This window comes from Chiloscyllium plagiosum, unplaced genomic scaffold (genome assembly GCF_037043375.1).
Source record: "Chiloscyllium plagiosum isolate Xiang-an unplaced genomic scaffold, Cpla_swu_hap1 HiC_scaffold_8, whole genome shotgun sequence".
NCBI lineage: Eukaryota > Metazoa > Chordata > Chondrichthyes > Orectolobiformes > Hemiscylliidae > Chiloscyllium > Chiloscyllium plagiosum.
Window position 1 is genome coordinate 96,385,351 of NW_028270146.1, and position 22,929 is coordinate 96,408,279.

General features: G+C 42.4%; 1 protein-coding gene across 1 annotated transcript; it reads right to left on the reverse strand.

The window, feature by feature from the left end:
- Nucleotides 1-580: 580 nt before the first annotated feature.
- Nucleotides 581-6,041, reverse strand: LOC122553993 (transmembrane protein 229B-like). Its single transcript, XM_043698479.2, has one exon. The coding sequence runs from the start codon at nt 6,012-6,014 to the stop codon at nt 5,487-5,489; it is 528 nt and encodes a 175-aa protein (XP_043554414.2). The 5' UTR covers nt 6,015-6,041; the 3' UTR covers nt 581-5,486.
- Between the last annotated feature and the right edge of the window lie 16,888 nt (nt 6,042-22,929).

Sequence of the window (22,929 nt, forward strand, 5' to 3'; positions counted from 1 at the left end):
CAACTGGTCTCTGTCCTTGCCATGCTAGTTTCCTCAGAAGGCTTCTAGAAGATTCAAGAGAGTCCAAGAGAGGGAGGTCTGCCGGTGAACCCTGTTTTTATACCTTTTTAGATGGTTTTCTGGAACTTTCTATAGCTCTGGCCAATCAGGAAGACTTACTTAATAGTTTGGAACAGTGTCAATCATTTGGATGGCTGCCACTTTCTTTGTGTAGCGGGACCCTGTGTCTCTCTGCCTGGACCCTCCTTTATTTGGTAGATAAGTTGTTGTGGTATGTCTAACCATGATAACTGTTGTCTTTTACTGTTGTGTTTGCACTGTGTCTGGTGTGTGTGTGTATACACCCAGCATCCCTTGCTGTTTAGCCAAGTTAGTAATCTATCTGTGTTTTAGCAGCAAGGAGTCTGCTACAAGCCAATTTGATTCACTTTGTGATATCAAGAAACAATTGAAAGGCACTGGATACTGAAATGTCCATAGGCCCTGACAATATTCTGGCAATAGTACTGGAGACTTGTGCTACAGAACTTGCTGTGCCCCGAGACAAGCTGGTTCCATACTGGCATCAACCCTACAATGTGGAAAATTGACCAGGTATGTCCTATACTAAAAACAATCCAACAATTAGAACCAACCAGTTTACTCTTGATCATCAGTAAAGTGATAGAGGGGGTTGTAAGCAGTACTTGTTTAGCAGTAACCTCTCACTGAAGATTAGTTTGGGTTCCAACAGGACCACTCAGCTCCTGCCCTTCTTACAGCTTTGGTTCAACCATTGACATCAAGATCACATTTGCTCAAGTGTAGCATCAAAGAGCCCTAGCAAAATTATCATCAATGGGAATTGGTTAAAAACACTTTGTAAGTTACAGTCAAAATTAGCACAAAGGAAGATGGTTATGTTTGTTGGAGGTCAATTATCTCAGCTCCAGGACATCTTTGCAGGAGTTCATCAGGGTCCTGTCCTATGCCCAACCATCTTGAGTTGCTTCATCAATGATTCTTCTTTAATCATAAGGTCAGAAGTGGGGATGTTTGCAGATGATAGCACAATATTCAGTACCATTCACGTCTTCTCTGATGCTGAAGAGTCCGTAGCCAAATGCAGCAAGACCTGGAAAATATCTAGGCTTGGGATGACAAGTGACAAGTAACATTCATGCTTTACAAGTACTAGGCAATGACCATACCCAAAAAGAGGAAATCAATGGCATTGAATCCCCTACTATTAACATCCCGAGGGTAACCATCTACCAGATTCTCGACTGGTCTCATCATATAAATACTGTATCTATAAGAGCAGGTCAGATACTGGGAATCAAATAACAATTAACATACTTCCTGTCTCCTCAAAACCTGTCCACCATATACGGCACAAGCTAGGCGTGTATTCGAAAAGTCCTTATTTGCCAGGCACAGTGCAACTGCAATAGCACACAAGAAGCTTAATATCATCCAGTAGAAACTGCTTGATTGGCATCACATCTTTAAGCATTCACACCCTTCACTGCTGACTGACAGTAATATGAGCATGTGTTATCTGAAAGATTCACAGCACCTTCCAAACATTACCATCAAAGACAAAGATGACAGATATATGAGAACAGAAACATCTGCAAGTTCCCTTCTAAGCCACTTTCATCCTGATTTGGAAACACACCTCTTGTCACGAGATCAAAATCCTGGAATTCCACCCCTAACATCACTGTTGGTTGTACCTACGCCAAATAGACTGCAACAATTCAAGACGACAACTCACCATTGCCTTCTCAAGGGTAACAAGGGTCAAACAATATTCTTCATGCCAAAGTGTATTAGCTCACATCATGTGGGAAAATATGAAATTATGGCAGGAAGAGTAGAGGAGGTGAATATTAATTAAGTGGAGAAAAACTGCAGAAAGCTATAGAACAGAGGATATCTGGTCAGCATGGATGGGTTGGACCGATGGGTCTCTTTCCGTGCTGTACATCTCTATGACTCTAAATAATAACTAATCACTGGGATTCAGGTCCAAGTTCTTTCATTTATAGGAAAAGCACTTTGACTAATCAAGCTATAACAACAGACTTTAATGTACTTGGGCACTACACAGAGACCTGTTACTTGTTTCCAACATTTATTTCTGATATGCAGCATTTTTGAAATTATCATTGGATTTCTAGTTTTGTCAGTATATATCAGTAGGACTTTTGCAAATCAAGTCGCACCAATGAACAGCTGATGTAACACCTTTTTGACATGTGCACTGTCAGGCTGAAGGAACTCATTAATAGTCAGTAATATTGCAAAGTAGGAGCTATGTATGTTTAAGTTTGTCTCTCACACTGCGAATGGACTTCTACTTTAAGGTAATTGCGATCCTCCATGCACTGGGTATTTACCTGAAATAGTTAAAATAGGAATACTGTTTGCTGTTACAAAGAATTAATTAACATTATAGTCTTTCATCTGTCCATTTCTGCTCACATTGAAAGAATTTTGTTAAATTGGAGACTGTCTATCATAGATCGAGAGTTCATAACACACTGTTTCTTCATAGTAGTCTCTTTAAACCAGTGCTCTTATAATTTCAGACTCAACATTCATTTGAAACAAAATTCCTCCCTCCACCAAAGAAGTTCTCTTCACATCTTTCTTCTTTCCTAAGACACTACCACAGCTTTGAACCACTCAACTCTTCCCCCTCATTCCCCAAGCAATGATTCAAATTGAGTCTGAATTTTCCACCAGTAGACCTCACAGCACCCTGATGTGCATTTACCAGCAGGAGATCAGTGGGTAACAACTTTTCCCTATTTAGTCCACAGGGCACTGAGGCCACAATCGGTGCCATTGACTGGGCATTTCTCAGGTTGTTTAAATAAAAGTTGACCAAAAAACAGCAAAGGTGAGGACAATCCTTTCAGTCCATTTGATTTTGTAACAATTATAAAAGTTGTTGATTACACAGATTAAAATGTAACATTCCATTTTCAAAGGATTGAGCATAGTCTGCTTGTTAAAAGTACATGCCATATCAAATTGAGCAGGTCACAGCTTGGATCCCAGTTCATTCCAGTTTGTTTCAGTCCTGCTCTTCTGGGCACTGACAAAACAACATATGTTGCAGATCTCAACCCTGAGAATGCACATGTTCTGATGGTGATGGGGACTTCGGTCTGAATATTACTTTGGACAAATCATCTGTTACAATGGCCATTTAGCTAAAGTGCTGCTGACGAGCAACTACTCTGGAAAAGCAACCCAATTAAAATCAGTGTCTCTTCAGGAGATTGGGGAGGAGGGAATCTAACTTCAGAATCCTTCCTACATTCCCACCAGAGATGGTGATGCCGGGTGTTAAGATGCACATGGGCACACAACTGCATGGCATATAATTGACATGACAGACTGTCCTGAATAAATATCAGGTAGTAATGCTAGAGAGAGGCAATTGTTCATTATTTATTGCTGCTGAGTTGCTGCACTGCTAAGTTTCCATAAAGTGAATGTGCCCGTGCTGCTACCTTTGGAATCTCAACCAAAATTTTGACAAAGACTTTGTGGTTTGATCAGAATGAGATGAGCAAAGTGATGAAATTGCAACAGTATCAACAATTTAACATGGCACATTTTGTAGTAAAGAACTGTCAACATCCATTTAAAAGGTCTCATTAGCTACTGTACCACCTGACTGTTGAGAAAGAAGGTTGAGTGAAACTTAGTGTGTTTAAAACGAAAGTCTGATGAATCATGGGGCACAGACCATTCAGCTCATCATGTTCATGCCAATTCTCTGCAACAACAACTCACCTAGACCCTAGCATGGATTTCCTGGTTGCCTTGCAACTTGTTTCTCTGTAGATGGCTGTCCAATTCCCATTTTAAAATCACAATTGAATCTGCCTCCATCAAACTACTTATTGGGTGAAAACATTTTTTTGTCATATAATGGTCAAATAATTGACATGTCTTGAAAAAATATCAGGTAGTAATGCTAGCAAGGGGCAACTGTTCATTATTTCTTGCTGCAGAGTTGGTGCACTGCTAAGTTTCCACAAAACGAACATGCCCATGTAACAGGTGCATGAGTCAGGGGAAATGTAAAGTAATTGGGTAATGGAATGGTTGGGATACTCTTTGTATGGTTGGTGTGGACTTGTTGGGCCATCTGGCCTGTTTCCACACAGTAGGGATTCTATAATCTTTGCTTTTTTAACCCAAAGAAGTCTGTTAACACACTGGCTCGAATATTAACAGATGAATGCTCAAGGCTTTGAGTTCCCAATTCCTTGTTCGCAATTTTGAAGTAGTTCTAAATGCAAGTTTAAATGGTTATCTTTCCCCTCTCAGACGGAATAATAAAAATGCAATAAGCAAACATAAAACATAAACAACAACTTGCAGATCTCTCAGAAACAATCCTTTCAACTCATGTAACTCAGCATTTGGTAGTTTTTCCTTCTGCAGCCTTCAACTGGGACATTTTCACAATATATGCCCAATGAATACGGATAATTAATCCTTGGATGGCATGCAGAGTAAAGTTTGTGCAAAATTGTTTCAGCTCTGAATTATCCTAGCAGAGGGAAACATTTGGTTGTAAACCCTTCAATCTCGATTACTTGTGGGCTTGCTACTATGGTACTTAGAAATAGTTAACTGTCCATTTAAAATGTTATAGAGGCATGTCAAGCTGTGGATGTTTCTTCAGTTCTGGAGAATGTGCCAGCTCAGTGACATGATCAGCTGAGTCGACTCTGGCATTCTGTGATAACGGTTCGAAAACAAAGCCAGCTGCAGAGCACTGAATCTTTTCAATGAGAGTACTTTAGCAACCTATGGGTCCCAAGAAGGTAGGGCGCACTCTGATTAACATTCCAGATAAGTTTCTTCGGTGGACTTGGAGAATAGGAGAGGTGATGGCTTAGTGGTATTATTGCTAGACTATTAATCTACTGACCCTGGGGACCTGGGTTCAAATCCTGCCTTTGCAAATGGTGGAATTGAATTCAGTAAAATACCTGGAATTGGGAATCTAATAATGACTAATGGAAGTTCCCCTTTTCAAGAAGTTGGATTGGCTTGTGTGGGGGTAACACAACACAGTGGGCATCGGGCACAAATAGAATCGACAACTGAAAGGAAAGAAAATGCAAAGCAGACTAAGTAGGTGTACATATATATGACTAAAGTCACTGTCTTTTTTTTGGTAATTGAGCCGTTACCATGAGTGAGCGGGAAACAACGGTCTGAGCTCGTGCCGCAGGGTTCAAATGGCCTGAGTGACAGCTGTCCCGGCCAATCAACATCCAGCACTGGCCGCCTGACGTCAACGCGGGGGCGGGGAATTGCTGCAAGCGGCACTGTCCGCCCGTTAGGTCTGCCTTTCGTCAATTCTCTGTGGACGCCGAAATGTAGCTCCTTCACCCATCCTCGCCACGCCATCATTTCTGTCCTCATCTCCCGCCCCGCCACAGATCGGTTCGGAGGAGAGGGGAGGGTCAGTCGGTCTTGATGTGTCCGTTGGTCAGGCCGCTGGGGCACCAGGCTGTCGGCGCTGCTCCCGCCGCCGCCGCCGCCGCGTCCCGGGGGCGGTCGAACCTCAGGCGCAGCGTGTTCCTGATGACCAGCTTCTCCATGAGGAAGGAGCCGCAGAGCCACGGAATGGCGTACTCCAGGGTGATCAGCCCCATGAAGTCAAACTCGAACTGCGAGTAGTCCCACGGGCAGGCATCGAACTGCCGCAGGATATAGCCCGTGCAGAACTCCCAGATGTACGTCCAGACGGTGTAGATGAGGCACCGGGCAGCGGTGCAGCACTTGTCCCTGAGGTAGAGGTACATCCTCTCCACTATCAGCATGGATGTGCCGTAGATGAACAGGGCCCAGACGCTGGTGACCCCGGGAAATTTCCAGTTGAAGTGCACCACAAAATCCCAGGCTGCTGTGAACATCACCTCGCAGAAGTAGCCGTGAATGGCATAGAGATACCAGCGGGAAAGGGCACTCAGAGGCTCTGCTACAGCCATCCCCAGTCAGTGGAGGCAGAGAGATAGAGAGAGAAAGCTGCAAAGATGTAACAGTTACATGAAACAGGCTGACGACGGTAAAGCATTAAGCACTCTTTGGAAATGCAGTATTTTAAAACAGATACCGACCTGCAGAACTCTTGCCCCCTCATTAGTCAGTACTCAGCAGTCTCAAACAAATGGTTCTGCATCGGGCGAGAGCGATAATGGGGAAGTGGCAGAAGCATAATGCGGGAAGTACCACTGCTCAGATCTGAATGGGGAACAGCATCAGACATCAATGGAGCATCCCTGCAAGTCAGTGCTCTTAAAAGACAGCTGAGAACGGAGGGCTCAAATAAGTTCACAAAGCAACACATATTATGACATGAATTCGTTTAAACTTCTGTGATGCCAGGGCAGATATTGGCCAAGCATGCTGCAGTCTCCTAACATTGAGGCACTGGAGCTAAATTCAATCTACAGCATAAGGGCTGGATGGAAACCAGACAAGTAAATAGACGTGGTTAGAGATTTTTTAAAAACTGCCACAATCCAAATTAGAAAAACAGGAGGCTGGAGAAATAAGCAAGCCTGGCAACATCAGGAGATGGAGAAGTGCTGATGAAGAGTCTCGACCCGAAACGTTGACTTCTCCACCTCCAATTGCTTCCTGGCTTGGTGTGTTCTTCCAGCCTCCTGTTTGTCTACTTTAAATAAATAGACACATCCTGGAAAAGTGTGTAGAATCATTTAATATGCAAACATGTACATACGTGTATGTGTACTGACAGAATTTACACACAATTCTGTCTTATGACGAAGCCAAGACTTTGGAATAAATAAAAAAGGCAATGCCAAACCCTCGTCATCATCTTCTCATATATGAGAAAAGTGTCACTCGCAGCAAAATGTCATGGTTGCCACTGTGTAGCCAACTATCAGCAAAGGGAGCTCTTGCCTCATGAACCATGTAGAATCGCAGAACAGTGCAGCATAGAAACAGACACTTGGTCCAACTTGTCCATGCCAACCAGATATCCTAAATTAATCTAGTCCCATTTGCCAGCATTTGGTCCATATCCTTCTAAACCCTCCCTATTCATGTACCCATCTAGATGCCTTTTAAATGTTATAATTGTGCAAGCCTCCACACTTCCTCTGGTAGCTCATTCCATTCACGCACCACCCTCTGCATGAAAAAGTTGCCCCTTAGGTTCCTTTTAAATCTTTTCCCCTTTCACATTAAACCTCTGCCCTCTAGTTTTGGACTCTGCTACCCTGGGAATAAACCTTAGCTGTTCACCCTATCTATGTCCCTCACTTTTATAAGGTCACCCCTCAGCCTCTGACGCTGCAGGGAAAAAAGCCCCAGCCAATTTAGCCTCTACCTGTAGCTCAAACCCACCAACCATGGCAACATTGTTGTAAATCTTTTCTGAACCCTTTAAGGTTTCATAACATCCTATACAAGGGAGCCCAGAATTGAACGCAATATTCCAAAAGTGGCCTAAACAAATGTACAGCTGCAACATGATCCCCCAACTCCTATTATCAATGCACTACGCATAAAGGTTAGCATACCAAATGCCTTCTTCACTGTCCTGTTATGGTGGCTCAGTGGTTAGTACTGCTGCCTCACAGCGCCAGGGACTAGGGATCAATTCTAGCCTCAGGCGACTGTGGAATTTGCACATTCTCCTCATGTCTGCGTGGGTTTCCTTTGGTTGCTCTGGTTTCCTCCCACAATCCAAAGATGTACAGATTAGGTGAATTGGCCATGCTAAGTTGCCCATAGTGTTCGGGGATATATAGGTTAGATGCATTAGTCAGGGGTAAATGTAAAATAATAGGGTGGGGGAATGGGTCGGTGTGGACTTGTTGAGCCAAATGGCCTGTTTGCACAATGTAGGAATTGTATGATACCTGCAACTCCATTTCAAGGAACTATGAACCTGCACTCCAAGGTCACGTTGTTCAGCATCATTCCCCAGGACCTTACTGTTAAGTGTATAAGTCTAACCCTGATTTGCCTTTCCAAAATGTAGCACTTCATATTTATCTAAATTAAAATCCATCTGCCACTCCACGTCCCATTGGCACAACTGATCAAGATCCCTATGATTTCCATTCCTTTCCAACTGCTGCACATTGAACCCTATGTAGTCCTTACCAGTCCTAATTCACACAGAGTCCCATTCACCATCACCCCTGTTGTTTGCTGACCTACAATGACTCTTTTCCAACAATGCCATAGTTTTAACAATCATCATTCTTGTTTTCAAATCTCTCAATTAACTCATCCTTATTTCTGTAACTTTAACTCCACAACCCTCAAATTCTTCCTATCCTGTTGCTTTGCGCATCCTCATATTTCATTGCTCTATCACTGAAGTATATATCTTCAGCCGCCAAGGTTCTAAGCTCTGAAACAACCTCTTTAAATCTGTCCACCTCTGTCCTTTAAGACCCTCCTTAAAACATTCTTCTTTGACCAAAGCTTTTGTCACCTGGTCTGACATCCAAATTGATTATCAAATTTTCTTTGGTATACCCCTGATAAATTATAATTGAAGTTGTTATATAAATAGGTAGAGAAGCATTTATATATTCAACCATATATATATGGTTGCTTATTTATGCTCCATTCTCCCCCTGAGGAGTAAGTCCTACATCAGAGAGCTGTCCATATGGCATAGTTTTCCAGGCTTCCTATTCAACTGAACAATCAATAGCACCTTGATTCACGGTCTGGTGACTTTGTATTCAAAACAGCAAGAGTTTGTATTTGTCTACTTTTCTGCTGAACAGAAACTGCCCCTTTTCTCAGGGAAGTGTGTTTGCTTCTGAACACCAAAGGTTCAATGCTTGTTTTTCACAAAATGCTGAAACTGGATGCTTCCAATTAGCTTCTATTTGGATTATCTAACTTCCATTTTCAAGGCAATGCCAAGTTATCAGGTCACTTTTCAGCGAATTGTAGTGGTGGAGCAAAGTTTGTGCATATACTGGGGTCAGTCTTCTCTCTGTATATTTGTATACAATGAATACATATTAAAAATCAAGCTCTAACTTTAAAATTAAGTCATTGGCGGAAGGTAAACTAATGTTAATTGTTTTGCAAAAGCTTAAAGATAGTGTGTATGAGGCCAGTTTATTTATTCTTTGGATCTGAGGTGAGGCGTCATGTATGTGTAACTCACCAGCATAAGGGAGGGGCGTTAAGACAGCCTGGTAGAGGCAAGGTGGAGTGAGGAGGATATTGTCATGGTGGTTGGGTCAATACAGCATGGAGGATGGAGAGAAGTTCAAAGATAATGACAGGTGCAAGCTAAGACAGGGAAGATTGACGATGAGAGTTAGAGCATTTAGGGTTACTGACACTGGATCAAGTATGCTAGAGGTTGAGTCTGATGAAGAGAGATGGGTGTTGCCCATGGGAGACTTGTGTATTCCCATTAGTTAGCTGCAGCTGCTCAAAGGATTCAGGCCATGTGTCTTAACACAGTTCTCTCTGTGGATTAACAATGGGCTTTAGCGAAGGCTTTCCTGGAAGACAGTAACTGGCTTATATGTCTTCTTTCATCAAGACCTGCAGGTTTGCAGAATTGGGAACCTAATGCAAGTTTCTCTCAATATGACTGTTAAGTTGATTGGCAATGGCACATTGCAGGGGTTGGCAGGGAACATAGCTCAGGTTGCAATAGATGAATGCATTAAGGAGGTGACCAGTGCCATTTTTGGAAAAGCCAGAAATTTCATTCAGTTCCAACTGATGCTGAAAGATAGACCACATGGTCAGTGGGCTTCAGAGCAATTCCTTCAAGTTTGGATGTGATTGCCATTGGAACTCCTTGGGGACCGATAGCTGCATTTGTGAATCATGAGAAGCTTTTCTCCCTTAATATACAAAGTATGACCACAGGAAAACATATGGAGATCTGTGTTTGTTTCCCAAAGACCTCATGTGATTCCTACATCTTACACAACTTTAGCTCCAGAGCACATGCAGGCCCTCTGCCCAACAGCAAGGATGGGTAATGGGTAACAAGAGCTATCTCCTCAGGTAATGGATCATGACACCAATGCATTATCCGACAGAGGAGTACAATAATATAGCACACTCCTCTTCCAAGGCAGCATAGAACAGAGCATTGGCTTGCTGAAAAATGAACTTTTGCATGCTTGACTCATCTGACAGACTGACAGAGCACTGAAACATGTACCATAGAGGCTGTCATGAAAAATAGTCAGCTGTGCATTGCACAAAATAGCACTACAACAAGGAGAGGACTTTATATGTGGAGGAGGTGGTCTCAGATGAGGATGAGTTGTGAGATATCAGTGCACCGTAGAGCTGTCAGAGTCATAGGCTGATACAGCATGGAAACACATCCTTCGGTTCAACCAGTTAATGCTGAAGATAATCCCAAACCAAACTAGTCCCACCTGCCTGCTCCTGGCCCATATCCCTCCACATCCTTCCTACTCATTTACTTATCCAAATGTCTTTTAAAAGTTGTAATCGTACACACATCCCCCGCCTCCTCAGGAAGTTCATTCCACATGCGAACTATCCTCTGTGTAAAAAATTTGCCCCCATGTCTTTTTTAAATCTCTCTCACTTTAAAAATGTGCCCCATAGACTTGAAATTCCCCATCCTGGGGAAAAAAAACTACCATTAACTCTATCTATACCCCTCGATATTTTATAAAGTTCTATAAGGTTGCGTCTCAACCTGCTACTCTCCAGTGAAATATGTCCTAGCCTATCTTAAGACTCAAACCTTCCACACCCAGCAATATCCTGATAAATCTTTCTGAATCTTTTCAGCTTAATAATATCCTTCCTATAACTGGGCCACCAGAACTAATCACAGTACTCCAGAAGAGGCCTCACCAATGTCCGGTACAATCTCAACACGATTCCCAACTCCTACACTCAAAGGCCTGAGCAATGAAGACAAGTATGTTAAATGTCTTTTTAACCACGCAAACTTCAAAAAATTAACAACCTGAACCCCTAGGTCCCTCTGTTCTATAAAACTCCCAAGGTCCTTCCATTAATTGTGTAAGTTCTACACTTGCAATACCTCACATTTATCCAGATTGAACTCCATCTGACATTTTTCAACCCATTGACCCATTTGAGCAAGATTCCTTTGTAATCTTAGAAAACCTTCTTCACTGTCTACTATGCCACCAATTTTTGTGTCATCTGCAAACTTACTAACGATGCCTTCTATATTTTCACACATCTGCAAAACTCTGCTTGCTTTGAATGTGTGCCCATCACTGTGAGTTTGGATCTGGAACTACCTCAATATCCACATCCTCTTTGTTTAACTGCCAGATATTGATACACTGAATTAGGCAGCAAACAACAATGAATCCAATTGCAATACTACACCAACAGCAATGAAATTGAGCAGATCACTGAATAATTGAATGGTTATGGCACACAAGGTGACCATTTGTTTAATATTCACAAGTTGAATTAGGCAGCAAAAGACTTTCAGAGATTTGCAAGGATTTTATTAGAAATTTACAGTGGAACACAAATGCCAGTTTTCACTTTTCCCTTTCAAACCGTTTCCCTGTACAGAAGCAAACATCAACTCTGGAGAAGAACCCAACTTTTTCTTTAAATAAACCAATCAGCCAAATTACAAACAAAACATCCATCATGGGCATTATAATAGAAAGAACAATCAGGGGTGGAAGGAACAAAATCAAAATATCATAGGAGGGAGAAATAATGCATCCCAGTCCCTGCATTTCTCAGCTTACCCAAAAATCTTCAAGGATGCTAGTGGATACTGTGTGCTTCTTCAAGGACATGCGGATGTAACCACACAAAAGTGCAGCAGGCAGTTGGGAATCATGACCGCATCCACCATTCCAAGAACTTAGTGCTGTTCAGTCAACAAAACACCCGATCAATCAAATTACAATCGCTGCTCACCTGGGGCAATTTGACAATAATAAAAATCAAAAAGGTGGAGGTAACAAGGAAGGCAAACTAAATCATATAGTCTTGAAGGGGAAGATAATGTACACCTGCCCCTGACATGCCCACCTCAGTATTCAGCTTTTTTTAATTGTAAAAACCCACAACCAAATGATCAAATCACCCAATAATCAAATTACAAGAATCAAACTTTTTAAAATTTTAAAACCCATTAGCAGGTTACTCAAAGTATAAGCCGATCAGGGCAGTGTAACAATAATAGAACACAAGAAGTGGAGGAGAAAGAAGAAAATGGAGTCAGTGAAGAAATAATGTGGTGACAACCTCTGAAAGCTTCGCAAGGACTGCTGGATTCTGTGACTTCAAGGTCACCAAGCTCAAACATTAAAACAGAAGAGAGGAAGACAATGGTCTAGTGGTACTATTGCTGGACTGTTAATCCAGAGACCCAGAGTAATGTTCTGGGGACCTGGGTTTGAATCCTGCCATAGCAGATGGTAGAATTTGAATTTAATAAATATCTGGAATTAAGAGTCTAATGATGACCATGAATCCATTGCTGATTATTGGGGAAAAACCCATCTGGCTCACTAATGCCCTTTAAAGAAAGTAACTGCCGTTCTTTCCTGCTCTGGCCTAAATGTGACTCCAGACCCACAGCAATGTGGGTGACTCTTAACTGCCCTCTGGGCAATAAATGCTTACCTAGCCAGTGATGCCCTCATCCCATAAATGAATTTTACAAGTTGGGAATGACAACCTTTTCTATGGCCTGTTGTCTATTGATAGTTTCTTTATCCAGACCCATGAGAAGGTCCTCCCAACCTCCTCACTCCCTTCTAACTGGGTGCATAAAGATCAGGAGCATGAGACTGAAGTGCAACCAAAAGAACAGGTTTTTCAAATAACTAAAAAGGGGATGAGACTGCCCATAACTAATATATCTTTGGTCCATGAACTCCACGCACTGCAAAATAAATAGTTGGGCTAGCACTCTGTGAATCTCTTTAATCGAGAATTGCATGGGATTTCTGTGTGTAACACCCTCCACTCTGGGTCCCTGATGGAAAAACAGCCCTCCACTGGGGTCTCCCGCTATGGACAGTAGAATGAAACATCAAGGTGGAAAAAGGACAGCAGTGAATAGTGTGCAGCAACCCTTACAAGAAATCCTTCTGCCATACAGAAGGGCAAATAACCCAGCTCTTCTTAAAAATTTAATTAACCCACCAATTTTTAAAAATCCAGTCACCAAATGTCAAAATGGAGTCAGTGGGGAAATAATACAGTCCAGTCCCATTAGTATCCATATCTCTCTCTCTCTAAAAGCCGATGGACACCATGTACTCCTTCTCCAGGCACACATGTAACATTAGAAAAACAGGCATTGAGTTTAGAGTGATCACTCTTTCCATAGCCCTATTGGAACCTTAGCCAAGCCAATGAGGGGATCCTCTGACTTGGCTACCTCCTCCACACAAAGGAAGAAACCAGTTTTTCTTATTATTATTTTGAAAGATCTACCACTAAATAATCCAATTAAGTCATTAAACAAATAGCAAGTTACAAGCACTGCCCAACAAGGGGCATGCACTCCAGCAGTCCAGCAATGGCAGTGCTCACCTCTAAAATCTTCGAGTGTTGGTGCTCCCTCTCCAAGGAGATGTGAGCACAAATGTAGCTGGAGAAGAGAAGTGTGGAATTGGAACCGCTTCTATGGCCTGCTGCCTGTATCTGATGATGGCTACCTCAGGAGCAGACCCACAAGGACTCCTTTAAACTGTCTATCCCCTTCTGCAGGTTTTGCTTTGTAGACCCACTACCAAATCCCAGTTCAAATAACAAGTCACAAGCACCAGCCAGCAAGGCCAGCGCAACAATAATGAAATAACAAGGTTAGAAATAAAGGGAGAACCTAGTTCTTTATTTTGACCCCTTTGAAGGTCTATAGAATCCAAAAGGGATTTGTCTTTAAAAAAATTAACGGTTAAGATTAACCCCAGATATACAGGCTTTGCACTTGGACCTAAGACAGTTAAGCTATAATAGGAGGGTTTTCTGATCTTTTCCTGCAGTTATAGGGCAATGACTACGTGTGCAGCACAACACTTACAATGGTAGCAAGTCATCTCTGCCAATCTCCTTGTCACAGCCTTAGAGAGCTACCAAAGGTTGCATGTTCAGACATGTAACACAGCCCTTGAAAATACAAATCTTGCTCCACACATAGCCATCAATTAAAAACTTATGGCAAAATGAATGATGCCATATTTTTGTCTCCAAAAAGGACATGTCCAGCAGTACGTTTCATGCTTTAATTGCCAACCAAAAAGCATGCTGACACAATATACCCTTTGGCTATATGTGACCATAATGCATACAATAAATAAGTTAAGCATACATCCTGTGAACTTTATACTCTGTAGCAAAAATCAGAACTTAAAAGGAAATTTGTTTGATTAAATTGAAACATTGTTTCGGACGCTGATAATTCACTCCAGCTCCTGTGATACTCATGCTCAAGGAAGACCTCAAGTTTATCAGTTGACATTGTCTGTCCCCTCTCCAGAGATAATGATGGAAGAGGGGCAGGCAGTTGGGCCAAATGAGACCCTCAACTCCAGCTTGCTATTTGTACTTGTTAGGGACCACCTTGATGAGACTCAGGAGCAGATTAACAAGGAGATGCTCTACCCTCTCTGGTCCCAAATGACCAAACACCAAGGGGGGCTTGGAATGTCCGCTCAAGATGACACAGTGGTTAGCACTTTTGCCTCACAGCGCCAGGGACCCAGGTTTGATTCCAGCCTTCAGTGACTGTCTCTGTATTCTGTATCCCTGTATCTGTATAGGTGTCTCCAGCTGCTCTGGTCCCTCCCACAATCCAAAGATGTGCAGGTTAGGTTGATTGGCTATGCTGAATTTGTCCTGTAGTGTCCAGAGATGTGCAGGCTAGGTGGGTATATGCAGGGTTACAGGGATAGGGTAAGGGATTGAGTCTGGTTGAGATGCTCTTCAGAGGGTCAGTGTGGACTCAATGGACCAAATGGCCTCTTTCTGCATTGTCGGGATTCTATGATTCTCTACGGAATATTTCCTCAGAAAAATTCACTCACAAGCTACTTAGAGCACCAATGATTTAGTACTTTATATTTTCAAACTCTTTATGATTTTTGGAAGTCAGTTACTGTACTAAATAGAAACTGAAAGAACTGCAGAAGCTGGTAATCAAACAAAAACAAGTTGCTGGAAAAGCTCAGCAGGTCTGGTAGCATCTGTGGGGAGAAATCAGAGCTAACCTTTCAGGTCCAGTGATCCTGGAATTCTGAGGAAATTAACAATTTCCATAAATTTGTTTTTGTTTCGGATACTGTGCTGTTATTTTTGCTGTATTCCTTTGTTTCACCCATAATTTTTGAATACAAGTAACTCACCTTTAACTCAAATTCAATAGTTTAATAGTGTGATAGTTAGCACCTTTTTTGGAATAATGGGAGATTGAAATTGGAATGTTCAAAACACACTGGAAACTCAATCTTACCATTGTAAACACCAGTTAGAAATATTGAAAAAGAAAGATGAATTGCCACAGGCTGTTTAATCAACAATCCATTGCCTTCAACTTGCCAGATATCAGATGTTCCCTCCTGAATTATTGATACTTCAAGTACTGGCTATTCTGCACATATGAACTCAGTGATGTCAGATACTTGGAGCTTCACAGTCAAGCTTGATCATTTCTGATGTGTCTTCAAGCTGTGTATTTTCTTGCAAAGGTCACTAGATAATGTAAAGTGGACAGGATTTCTAGCTGGTCTACCCCTCTCTAACAAAGGATGTTGAATCAATCAAAATTCAACAATGAGCAGCAATTTTATTCAGAGCTTTTGGATACAATACAGAATAAGCTGAATCATATCCATTTAATCATAGATTTAATTTGATAAATGGTGATATCTGCAATTTCCTGCTTTATTGTCCCTGGAGGCTATCGACAGGTTGGATTTCAACTGGAATGTTGATAAAATGGATGGTATTCTATAGAAACATTACCTGTTTCTAGAATCAAAATAGTGAAATGTAGAATCAAGTTTCTAAGAGTAATTCTGTAATTTCATCTATGATTTGCAGTGCTAGATATTATTCCTATTCATCACTTGAAAGTTAAGTTTCGCCAGTGTATAGTTCCACCAGTACACACAAACAATTTTTCGTTTAGATATGTTTAGATAATAGGCATGAACTGACAATATGATTATAAACTGTTGTATCCCAGTTTATTTTAGGGTCACTTTTAGTGTTAAATGATAATTCTAGATTTGATTGTGTTGGTCTGTTCACAGATCCTTGTATTTATATTTGATTGTTTAAGCCTGAATAACTCTACTGTGAGAAGATTCTGGAAGATCTAGGCTCTTTACCAAGACTAGAACATAGAACATTACAGTGCAGTACAGGCCCTTCAACCCTCGATGTTGTGCCAATACGTGGAACTAATCTGAAGCCCATCTAACCTACACTTTTCCATTTTCATCGTATGTTTATCCAATGACCATTTAAATGCCCTGAAAGTTGATGAGTTTACTACAGTTACAGGCACGCCGTTCCACACCCCTACTACTGAATGAAAAAAAACACTTCTGACATCTGTCCTATATCTATTACCCCTCAACTTAAAGTAATGCCCCCTCGTCCTAGCCAACACCATCCGAAGAAAAAGGCTCTTAATGTCCACCCTATCTAACTCTCTGGATTATCTTATATGTCTCAATTAAATCACCTCTCAACCTCCTTCTCTCTAACAAAAACATCAAATCCCTCAGCCTTTCATCGTAAGACCTTCCCACCATACTAGGCAACATCCTAGTACATCACCTCCAAACCCTTTCTAAAGCTTCCACATCCTTCCTTTAATGCGGTGACCAGAACTGTATGCAATACTCCAAGTGCAGCTACACCAGAATTCTGTACAGCTGCAACCTGACCTCATGGCTCCAAAACTCAATCCCTCTACCAATAAAAGCTAACACACTGTATGCTTTCTCAACAATCTTATCAACCTGGGTGGAAACTTTCAGGGATCTATGTACATGAACACTGAGATCTCTCTGCTCATCTACACTGCCAAGAATCTTACCATTAACCCAGTTCTCTGCATTCTTGTTGCTCCTTTCAAAGTGAATAACACACAACTTTTCCACATTAAACTCCATTTGCCACCTCTCAGCCCAGCTCTGCAGCTTATCAATGTCCCTCTCTGCCCAGAAGTAAACGTAACCAAATTGTGGTCACCATCACCAAAGTGCTCACCTACCTCCAAATCTAACACTTGGCCGGGTTCATTACCCAGTACCAAATCTAATGTGACCTCACCCCTTGTTGACTTGTCTACGTACTGTGTCAGGAAACCCTTCTGCACACATTGGACAAAAACTGACCCATCTAAAGTACTTGAACAATAGTATTTCCAGTCAATATTTGGAAAGTTAAAGTCCCCCATACCCTATTACTCTCGCTCTTATCCAGAATCTTTGCAATCTCTGGAACTATTTGGAGGCCTGTAGAAAAACCCCCAACAGGGTTACCTCTCCTTTCCTGTTTCTAACGTCTGCCCATACTACCTCAGTAGACGAGTCCTCAAACATCCTTTCTGCCACCGTAACACTGTCCTTGACTAACAATGCCACATCTCCTCTTTTCTGTTCTTACTGAAACATCTAAATCCCAGAACCTGCAACAACCATTCCTGTCCCTGCTTTATCCATGTCTCTGAAATGGCCACAACATCGAAGTCCCAGGTACCAACCCATGCTGCAAATTCACTCTCCTTATTCTGGATGCTCCTGGCATTGAAGTAGACACACTTCAAACCACCTTCCTGCTTGCCGGTGCACTCTTGCAAACTTGAAACCATATTTCTGACCTCAGTATGCTCAGCCTCCTGGACACTGGAACTACAATTTAGGTTCCCATCACGCTGCTGAATTAGTTTAAACCCTCTTGAAGAGCATTAGTAAATGTCCCCCCCAGGATATTGGTACGCCTCTGTTTCAGGTGTAGACCATCCTGTTTGTAGAGGTCTCACCTACCTCAGACTGAGCCCCAATTATCCAGGTATCCGAAACCCTCCCTCCTGCACCATCCCTGTAGCCATGTGTTCAACTCCTCTCTCTCTCTATTCCTCGCCTCACTAGCACATGGCACAGGCAACAAACCAGAGATAACAACTCTGTTTGTTCTAGCTCCAAGCTTCCACCCTTGCTCCCTGAATTTCTGCCTTAAATACACATCCTTCTTCTGTGCCAGACTGTGTGCCAGAAACCTGTACTCCATGACATACTCCTGATAAGTCCCTCCCAAAAGTATCCACAGTGGTATACTTGTTGAGGGGAACGACCACAGGGGATCCCTGCACTGTCTGCCGGTTCCCTTTCCATCCCGACTGTAACTACATCCCTGACTGTAACTACATCCCAGACCCTGACTACATCCCAGGTCTTTGCATTGTCAGATTCCATCATAAAATGTGAAAAAAAACTCAGAAATCTCAAGTCACACCTCGAACCTGGCATTTCCCATTTTAGCAGAGGCAGGATTGAGCCAGGTTGTGGTTCACAGTGGCAGACAGCCACTTAAATGATCAAGTCAGAACTTACCTGCTTTTTAGAGCTTGAACTATAGAGATTAAAAAAGGTAAAAGACAGTCTGATTATTTTTAAGTTGCCTAGTAGAGCTGAAATACCAATGGATATGTTCCCAGGATACGTGGACATTGTAGTTCAGTTTCCTTTGGAGGAGGGAGTTCTGGCACCCTTTGGGAGGGGTCGTCAGATATGCTTTGTGGGAGTTAAATCAATTTGGGATTGTTAACTGTAAAGGAGATTATGTGTAAAAGAGTATGTAAACCTGTTGGAACTATCATAATCTGTGAAAGAACAATCCAGAAGTGTCAAGGCCTGTCAATAACTGTCAAATTTATCCAGAACTATCAAGATCTGTCTAAAAGGGTCAGGCATGTCAAGAACGGTCAGTCAAACTTATCAAGTGCTGTCAGAACCTGTCAACCCAATCAAGAACTAGCAAGATCTGTAAAAAAGTGTCAACCCCTCAAAGAACCGTCAAAGCAGTTTCAAAGCTCCCTATTGTGCATTTTTTAAATAAATGGAAGTTTTTTTTAATCAACCTGCCATATTTAACTTTAATGAGGTAACTTTTTATTTCTCCCCTGTGCATGAGAACTTGTGGATACTAGATGAGTTAATATGGTAGGTGAAGGGGAAGGAAGGTCAGTTGAAGTAGGCATTAAGTTGATGTGAGACCATGGAGATTGGTAACAGGGTATGGGAATATAATTAACAGTGAAGATTGGTAGAAAACCATCAAATCGCAAAAGGGGTATGAGTGCTGGAGGACAGGTTATGTTTTATTCTTTTGTTTTCATTTTTGGACTCAGTGCTGGATCTCAGAGGCAGGCCTTCCAAACAGCCCAGTCTCGCAAATTGGCAGCCTCCTCAACTCTCCCCAAGCTTCCTGGCTCCCTTGGGACCTATCTGTATATCAAATGCTCTGTAAAGTTCAAGATGTTCCATGAAGTCATGTAAATGAACATTTTCAATTTAAAATTAGCATTATTTCTGCATTGCTCTGAGCTAAATCAGATTAGTCAAATATATAACTCAATGCAAACACATATTGCTCAATAACGATCAGGAGTGGGCAGCTTTGCAGAGAAGGTCAGGAAAAATCTGCAGGTTTTTTAAAGCCAAATTCATTCGGGTCAGCACTGTAATACAGGACACTATGCTCTATGGGCTGTTTCCATAAATGCATGTCAAATCAAACTTTAACTGCTGTTGACTGATCAACTCAATGAAAGGCTTTGATCTGTCTGTAACTTGTTGGCCTTGCAGAGCAAAGTGACCGAGTGTTATAGACTGACACATTCCCAACTCCAGGACTACATGCTGCAGAACACACTAAAGGTTAGGACGACTACTACAATGGTTGACTGCTTAAGGCCTTTTTTGCTGGTTTAGACGAGAGGCTGGAACTTCTATAAAGTCCTTTGGGCTGTATTTGACATGAAATATATGTTGTAGGTATGACCAGTAAATGAGTTGCCTTACCACACTTAAGATAGTCATATAAGGAACTGAAAGGAGGTGAACTGTATTGTACATTATTAGTCAAATTTGAACTATTATACAGTGTACTTTTACAAATTTCACAGGTGTATTTTTGAAAAAGAAGATGAGAAGTGGAAACACTTGATTTGCTTTTCTCTTGCCAGCATGGGGCACTGACTGAGGTTAATTGTGTAACCACAAGCATTCCCTTGGCTAGAAATAACTATCTAAATACAGATTGAGGATTGACTGTTGAATATTCCAAGTCCATGTGGCTCACTATTACGATGACAATTTCATTTCTTCCACTACAATGGAAAACTGTGGCCTTTCAAATCAGCAAAGAAGTAACCAGTGAGAAAGCTTGGTCTTTGAAAGGTAAGGGTTTCAGATGAGGAGGGTGTCAAGGTTTGGGGATTTAAATTATTTTAACTAAGATCATCATCTCTGATAAAATGAGTTACATCTTATCACAGTATTAGTTTCGGTGAAAGGTGCCACACAGTAACTGAGGCAACTCATACTTAACTTAAACTTAATCTTTATTCACAAACAGGAAGTTATGCAGTTACTTTGTTGCGTTCAAACAAAAACCTTCTTTAAAAAAAAATACATTTAAAAAAAACTCCATCCTCAAAGTATAAAGACACTTGGTTGGTTGGGATTTATTGTGTTGTGCTAATGAGCTCTGTCAAATTTTCAGGATCTTTTTACAAGCAACCATGTCGTTAGAGATAGAGAGCAGAAAATCTTGTTGATGAAGTGGGTATCCTGCCATGGCTGGATAGCTGGCGTGAGAGCACTGCCTCTTTTTAAAGTGGCCCTCTCAACTATAAGTCAGTCAGCCAGTGGGGAGTCCAGCGGCAGTTTTTACTCTGGGAACCAAGTCCCCAGGGATGGAAGTTTCACTTACTGAAAGCTGTAGGCCAGCAGCACTATTAGGGAGGCTGTGACTGCTGCAGGAAAGGCAGGTTCCAGAGCCCCAGGATCGCAAGCAGCCAAGGACAAAGAGGGGTTGGGGAAAAAGGATTTTGGAAAAGGGCAGAGAGAGTTCAACAGCAGACAGGGGACGGGTGTCACTGGGACCCACCTTCATAATGTCCAATTCTTTGATCAGGCACTGAGTGCATTTGATTAAAGAGAGACCCCTGTCTCCCATCAGGGGACAAGTTGGCCGCGCAGTTCTAGCTGGCTGTACGTACTACCTGGTAGGAGGTCCACCTGCAGTTGGGTTAATCCCAGTGATTGCAGATGAGGGCCTTCAGTAATCATTAACTGGGCACTTAGGAGCCTCAATTAGCAGCAGGGCACAAGATTGACCCAGGGTCTTCTTGCCCAGAAGTTAATTCTGATGGAGACAAGAAGGTGGCAGCGTTCGGGTACACTCCCATCCTGCCTAATTACATGCCCTCCCCACACTTAAGTTCATAACCATCCTCTGATCCAGGGAAAGATTAGGGATGAGGTTTAGGATTTAAAAGATCAAACAAGGTCATAAACTCACTGAGAAGGGAAGAGAGAAATTAAATTTAGCCAACGAGGAAGGTAGGTTAGTATATGCAGAACTTATTGAACAGAGTGAGAAAGCAATGCACAATAGACTTATCCTATGTCCCTTCTCCCAGTTTGACTCACACTGAAGCTCCACTGGACCTGATCTTGGAACAGTCATCAAGAACATCTAAGAAATGCTGGCAGGTGAACAGAGAAGAAACAGATAGCTAGAAGAGAACTAAATTTGGCCATGTGAACGAGAACAGAAATGACAATTTCTTTTTGTTAAAACTCTATCTGCCTCTATTTCTGTACTATCACGAACTCAACAAATATCTTGGGGGAAAACGATTTTTTTAGTAGAGGATTAAATTCCTAGGTGTGCTTTAATCTCAGAGGACTGCTACTGACTAAGTCCCAGATTGTGATGTGGAAAATTACCAGCCTGTCTTCCTACTATTGATGGAAATGTGTTGCAGGAAAAGCGCAGCAGGTCAGGCAGCATCTAGGGAACAGGAGAATCGACGTTTCGGGCATTAGCCCTTCTTCAGGAATGAGGAAAGTTGGTCCAGCAGGCTAAGATAAAAGATAGGGAGGAGGGACTTGGGGGAGGGGCGTCGGAAATGTGATAGGTGGAAAGAGGTCAAGGTGAGGGTGATAGGTCAGACTGGGGTGGGGGCAGAGAGGTCGGGAAGAAGATTGCAGGTTAGGAAGGCGGTGCTGAATTTGATGGATTTGACTGAGACAGGCTGGGGGGAGGGGAAATGAGGAAACTGGTGAAATCTGAGTTCATCCCTTGTGGTTGGAGGGTTCCTAGCCAGAAGATGAGGCGTTCTTCCTCCAACCGTCGTTTCGCTGTGGTCTGACGATGGAGGAGTCCAAAGACCTGCGTCCAAAGTCCATCGTCAGACCACAGCGAAACGACGGTTTTCAGATTAGATTAGATTACATTACAGCGTGGAAACAGGCCCTTCGGCCCAACAAGTCCACACCGACCCGCCGAAGCGCAACCCACCCATGCCCCTGCATTTACCCCTTACCTAACACTACGGGCAATTTAGCATGGCCAATTCACCTGACCTGCACATCTTTGGACTGTGGGAGGAAACTGGAGCAGCCGGAGGAAACCCACGCAGACACGGGGAGAACGTGCAAACTCCACACAGTCAGTCGCCTGAGGCAGGAATTGAACCCGGGTCTCAGGCGCTGTGAGGCAGCAGTGCTAACCACTGTGCCACCGTGCCGCCCACATTGGAGGAAGAACGCCTCATCTTCCGGCTAGGAACCCTCCAACCACAAGGGATGAACTCAGATTTCACCAGTTTCCTCATTTCCCCTCCCCCCA

Bases quoted from the DNA above. Each gene is read 5' to 3' on its own strand.
- LOC122553993 (XM_043698479.2), bottom strand. From the start codon at position 6,014: ATGGCTGTAGCAGAGCCTCTGAGTGCCCTTTCCCGCTGGTATCTCTAT.